The sequence below is a fragment of the Nicotiana attenuata genome, chromosome 11, assembly GCF_001879085.1.
Source record: "Nicotiana attenuata strain UT chromosome 11, NIATTr2, whole genome shotgun sequence".
Classification (NCBI taxonomy): Eukaryota; Viridiplantae; Streptophyta; class Magnoliopsida; order Solanales; family Solanaceae; genus Nicotiana; species Nicotiana attenuata.
In genome coordinates, this window is record NC_031999.1 from 1,680,098 (window position 1) to 1,686,581 (window position 6,484).

At 39.5% G+C, this 6,484-nt stretch overlaps 1 protein-coding gene across 1 annotated transcript; it reads right to left on the reverse strand.

Annotated features, from left to right (window-relative positions):
* On the reverse strand, positions 376-4,067 carry LOC109234646. The gene is made up of 8 exons (XM_019400715.1): positions 3,793-4,067; positions 3,468-3,678; positions 1,930-2,014; positions 1,724-1,833; positions 1,256-1,610; positions 1,033-1,141; positions 899-949; positions 376-832 (listed from the first exon to the last, which is right to left on the reverse strand). The coding sequence occupies exons 1-8, from the start codon at positions 4,065-4,067 to the stop codon at positions 376-378; spliced, it is 1,653 nt and encodes a 550-aa protein (XP_019256260.1).

The following is a 6,484-nucleotide window of genomic DNA, read 5'->3' on the forward strand; positions in this document are numbered from 1 at the left end:
AGGAATATGCATATATACCTCTTCAAGAAGATATCCTTGAAGGAAAGCATTGTGAATATCCATTTAGAACACACACCATCCTGAAGCAGCAGCCAAGCAACCACAACTCTCAGAATAACCATTTTAGCTACATGAGAGAGTTTCTGTGTAGCCTAATCCTTCTTATTGACTATAACCTTTGGCCACCAACCTGGCCTTATGCCTCTCCACTTCACCAGATGACTTGTATTTGACTTTAAACACCCACTTACAGCCTATAGGAACCTTGCCAGGAGGGAGAGGAATAATAGACCAAGTGTTGTTTTCTCCAAGGGCTGTGATTTCAGCTTTCATAGCCTTAACCCACTTGGGATCCCTACTGGTTTCTAAGAAGGATTAGGGTTCCACAATAGCTGAAAATGCAGCAAGAGAAGCTCTATAGGCAGAGGACAGCTTATAATAGGCCACATAGTTTGATATAGGATATGCAGACTTAGCTGGTGGAACCACATAATCAGCTAGCCACACAGCTGGTTTGGTAGTCCTTGATGATTTTCTGAGTGCTATAGAAGGAACAGAAGGTTCACCAACTGCGACATGAGTAGAGATTGGTGAAGATAGAATAGGCTGGCCAAGATCTAGAGGAGCTGAGATGAAGCAAAAAGAATCAGTAGAGTGTTGGCTAGGTGAAGCTGCAGAATACTGGCTAGGTGAGGTTGCAGGATACTCAACATCATCAAGGTCAACAACTGGTTGTGGAGGTTGTTCTACAAACTCTAAGACAAGAAATAACGGAGAAGCACCAGAAGTCATATGCTTAAAAGGGAACACTTCTTCTTTGTACATTATGTCCCTGTTAACAAAGAACATTTTTGAACACAGATCATAGAGAATATATCCCTTATGAGGTGAGGAATACCCCATGTGAACAACTGGAATTGCTTTGGGACAGAATTTGTCTCCCTTCTTCCTGGTAGTGGCATAACACAGGCTGCCAAACATTATGTGCAAGAGCTTTGATGTACTATACCTTGAGTTCTCAACAATATCTACATTTGGTCATTAAAGAACTCTGTGCCATTGTCTGTTCTTAGACATTTGAGTTTGTGATCAAACTGTGTTGAAACCACTGCTATAAAGCTTTTGATTACCTCAACTGTATCTGACTTAGAATGCAGTAAAAATAACTAGGTAAATCTGGAGTAATCATCTACCAAGTTTAGAAAATATCTCTTGCCATCATGTGTAGGCACCCTATATGGCCCCTAGACATCACCATGCACAATATCAAAGATATAATTAGAGCAAGGAGAGCTAGTAGGGAAAGGTAATCTTGATTGCTTAGCAATAGGACACACAGTACAATGATGTTCCTTCAGTTGCATATTATGTAAAGCATCTACAGATCTCAAAACCTTTAAAGGAGCATGTCCTAATATTTGATGCCACAAAGAAGATACATCACAAGCCTTACTATTTGCTAGATTACTACATTTGTTGGTGTCACCTGGAATGGTATGTGAATTGGAATGAGTTCCTTGGTGATGAAGTATTGCTCTGTCTTCTTCCTTGAGAATATACATACCCAACTCTCCCTTACCAATCCCCAACACCTTCCCACTTGAGAGTTCCTGAAAGATACAGAAATCGGGGTAAAATGCTGCTAGACACTGCAACTCCTTTGTGAGTTTGGACACTGAGAGGAGGTTATGTTAAACTCTCGAATGTGAAGAATATTCTGAACCCTCTTATTTTTGAAGAAAGAACCAATACCAGTATGAGTAGTAGACACTTGTTCTCCTGTTGGTAAATAAACTTTACTCCTAGCATTTTCTGGTATTTCATCATACTTCTCTAGTAAGTGCAAACTATGAACCATGTGATTTGTTTCTCCTGTGTCTATAATCCAGTTACTATGTATTAGGCTTGTCATACATGCATGTGTACTACCTGTTGTTCCTGCAGTGACATCATTGACAACTTGTTCAACTTCCTTATCCTTGTTTTGCAAATGCAAAATCTGTTGGTATTGCTCCTGAGTAAAGAAGTGAGCTAGACAAAATAGTACGAAGACGAATATAAGAAACTAATTACTTTGTAGTTTTTCTTAGCAATAAGTTTATTATGTTGTCATTTTTTTTACTCTTCAATAACTAAAAACAAATTCCAATGCTTGGCGTTCTCCACGAGTTGTACAACCAACTTAAAAGGAAAATCATTTATTACCAATTTGTCACCTTAAATAGCATACAATCATCGTTCAATCATTCAAATTATGAGATTTATGTTGAATGACGAACTTAATAGATCAGTCGAAGATAATCTTATACCTAACGAGCATAGAGAGTTAATTAGATTTGGCATAATTGGCTAGCGAAAAATTTTGTTATTATGAAAAGATTAATAGAACGGAAATAAATATGCTTAAAGGGCTTGAGCTCCGCACTCGTATTTCAATCTTGATGAACAGAGGGAGGTGATATATCGAAGTGTTTTGGCTCACGTTTAGTCCTAACAATGGTTGATGATATATAAAAATGTCTCGGCATATTGTATAAGAAATAGATAACAATAATGACTCTCATATATTAATGTATAGTATAACCAGAAAGGTTTATACATATCTATATTTATATCGTATAGTTAGGAATCCTCAAGTATAAAATATTTTTCATTTGAGTTTAATTTATAACGTTAGATTTACTTTAATAAAATTGTATGTATAGATATATTTATGATGTTATATTTAGGGATATTATCACTTTTAGCCCGCGCCAGAAATTATTTACATTTGATAGCCGAAAAAGTGTGTAAAACTAGTATAATTTTTGTGTGTGTGTATATATATATATACATACATACATATACATATATACATATATATATATATATATATATATATATATATATATATATACACACACACACACACACACACACACACACACACACACATTCACTTGTATAATTTTTGTATATAACATACAGGATGTACGTATATATAAAAAAATATAAATTTTATATATTTTTCGGCTTTTATTTTTACAGCAGTTATACAATGTTATTTTTTCTTATATTTTTTCATTGAAAAAACACTTATATCCTATTTGTTAAGGAGCTACAGCCATGGCAAAATGAAGGTTCTCGAAGAAGAAAAGATGAAGGAGAAGCTCTGTTATTGGTCGACTGAGAAGTAGAAAGAAATGAATTGTTGTATAGTATTACTAACTAACTATTGTATTTATACTACCACTAACTAACTAACTATATGTAGTTACAACTAATTACACTTAACTAATAAATAGTTGGGCCCCACTATACTTATCACCCCCCTCAAGCTGAGGGATGAAATACATCTTTCATTCCCAGCTTGTTTAGTAGATATTCGTGTTGTGGCTTGCATAGACTCTAGTTAACAGATCTGCCAGCTGCTCAGTTGTTCTAGCATGTTGAGTTTTAATTCGGCCTCAAACTAGTTTTTCTCTCACAAAATGACAATCAATGTCAATGTGCTTGGTTCGTGCATGGAAGATAGGATGAGTTGCAATTTGTATAGCAGCCTTACTGTCACAATGCAACTGTATAGGCTGAACTAGTTCAGTTACCAACTCCTTAAAAAGTCCTGTTATCCACATCACTTCAGCTACAATAGAGGCCATACTTCGAAATTCAGCTTCAGCAGAGCTCCTGGACACAACTCTGTATTTTTTTTATTTCCATGATATTAGTGATTCACCAAATTTTACTACATAGCTTGCCACCGATCTCCTTGATTCTACACAGGCCCCCCAATCAGAATCGCAGTATGCATACAGAGATTTGCTTGCTTTTGCAGACATAAACAGTCCAAGTCCAGGGGCAGTTTTTATGTATCTCACTACTCTTTGAGCAGCTTCCATGTGAGACACCTTAGGTGCATGCATATACTGACTTAGCACTTGAACTCCAAAGGCAATGTCAGGCCTTGTCATGGTTAAGTATAACAACCTTCCAACTAGTCTCTGATAGCCTCCCTTGTCTTCAAGTTCTCTATCCACTATAGACCCAACTTCTGGTATTTGCTTGTCAAACTCAATGCATGTGAGCATGTGATTGAACTCCAGAGGTGTTGTTGCTGGCTTTGCACCTGCTAGTGTGACGACCCGACCCGTCGTCTCATGTATTACAGCCCCGTTTCCCCCATTTACTGCTTCTTCATGTTTCATTATCAGCAACGGGTGAGTTATAGTTGAATTGAATTGGTTTGGATAGGAAATGAGACACTTAGTCTCTTTAAGGAAGGCTTAAGTTGGAAAAGTCAACCGGACGTTGACTTATGAGTTAGAAGGCTCGGATGTGATTTTCGGTGATTTGGTTAGCTTCGGGGGATGATTTGTGACTTGGGAGTGCGATCGGAATTGATGTTAGAGGCCCGGTGTAGAATTAGGCTTGAATTGGCGAGGTTAGTATTTTGGCGAATTTCGGTTGATAGGTGAGATTTTGATCCGAGGGTCGGAATGGAATTCTGAGAGTTGCTGTAGCTTCATTAGGTGATTTTGGATATGTGTGCAAAATTTCAGATCATTCGGAGGATTTTTGGTCGGGTTTTTGATCGAATGCGTAATTCGGAAGTTTTTAAGAAACTTAGGCTTGAATCCGATGTGATTTGATGGTTTTAGCGTTGTTTGAAGTGTTTAAGGATTGGAACAAGTTTGAATAAGGTATTAGGATGTGTTGGTGTTTTTGTTTAGGTCCCGGGGTCCTCGGGGTGAATTCGGGTGGTTAAACGGAAGGTTTTTGGAGTTAATTGCAGGTTCAACCTTGCTGGTATCTGTTGGTTTCGCACCTGCGGTTATGGGACCGCAGGTGCGGTCTCGTTGAAGCGATTGGAAGATGCGCAGAAGCGGAAGTCTTGGCCCTTGCCAGATTCCGCAGGAGCGGAAGGAGGACCGCATAGGCGGCCTTGCAGAAGCGAGCTAAACCTCGCAGGAGCGGAATTTGGAACCCTGGTCGGGTTTCGCAGAAGCGGAACACTGGATCGCTTAAGTGGTCCCGCGATGCGATTGGGGATCGCAGAAGCGGAAGGTTGCCTTAAGTGAAAGGTTCGCAAAAGCGGGCGTTGTCCGCATAAGCGGAAACCGCAAAAGCGGTACTGGATCCGCAGAAGCGAAATGCCTGGCAGTTAAGTGAAATTAATCATCTTCGCGAATTTTTGAAAGAACAACATTTTGGACTTCGGACTAAGGAGATTTTGGGCGATTTTTGAAGAGGGTTTCGAGGGCTATCATCAGGTATGGATTCTTGGGCTTAGATTATGTTATTATTGTTTATAAACATGAATTAACACTGAAAACCCAAGGAATTAAAGGGTAAAAATGGGGTAAGTTAGGGTTTGAGAATTATGATGTAAAAATGGAATTTGGAGGGTCAAACGAACTCCGATTTTGGTGAATTTTATATGTATGGACTCGTGACGAGACGAGGAATCCGGTGATGTTAATTTCATAATTTTTCAAGAAGCGGACCCGGGGCTCGGGTTTTGCTAGTTTCGAGATTCTTGCTAATTTTTGAATGTTTTCGATTGGGTATTGCTCCCCTAGCATATTGTGATGTATTCGCTCTGATTTTGGTTAGATTCGATGCGCGTGGAGGCCGATTCGAGGGGCAAAGGCATCGCGAGCTAGGGATTTCACCGGTTCAAGGTGAGTAATACTTGTAAATGATATCCTGAGGGTTTGAAAGCCCGGATTTGCACATCATAGTGCTGTATTGTGGTGACTTGCACGCTAGGAATGAGCGTGGGGTAGAGCACCGTTGGGGATTGTGACTTGGTCCGTCCCGGTTGTTGATTTTACTGCGTAATTGACTGAAACCTAATTGATGCTATCGTGATTTGGGTTGATTGCCATGTTTTAGGCTTCGTGCCGATTATTTGGATCCTTTAGGGATTATTATCACTGCTTTCACAAAACTTAGCATGTTAAATGACTTCAGTCCTAGTTAAACACTGTTTTGAAATGTGCAGTCATATTGCTAAAAGTTTAAAGACTTAAATTGCATTTTTCTGATGTTTTGAGTGAAAAGCTAGTACTTGACATTGCCCGAGTGGCATTTGCATGCATATATATATATGGACTGAGTGAGGATCGGGCTGCACGCCGCAGCGATACTATGATGATATTACGCTTCGGCTGTAGGAGCGCCTCCGGAGTCTGAACCCCCACAGTGAGTGCGGGTACCCAAATGGATCGGGCTGCACGCCGCAGCGGTCATGTGCATTGCATTGCATTCATGCATCGGTTCCTGTTTATACTACGTGTCACGACATTCAGCACTCTCATTTCATTGGCATTCATGCTTACTTCTTGCACTGTTTACCAGACGCCCTGGTGTTAATTGTTAGTAGAGTGCTGTGCCCGAGGGGCTGACTTATGTGCGGACTTGCATTATCTGAATACACATTCATTTGCTTGACTGTTGTAAAAGGATATTTTCAAAAGAGGTTTTTAAACTGAGCCAGATATTT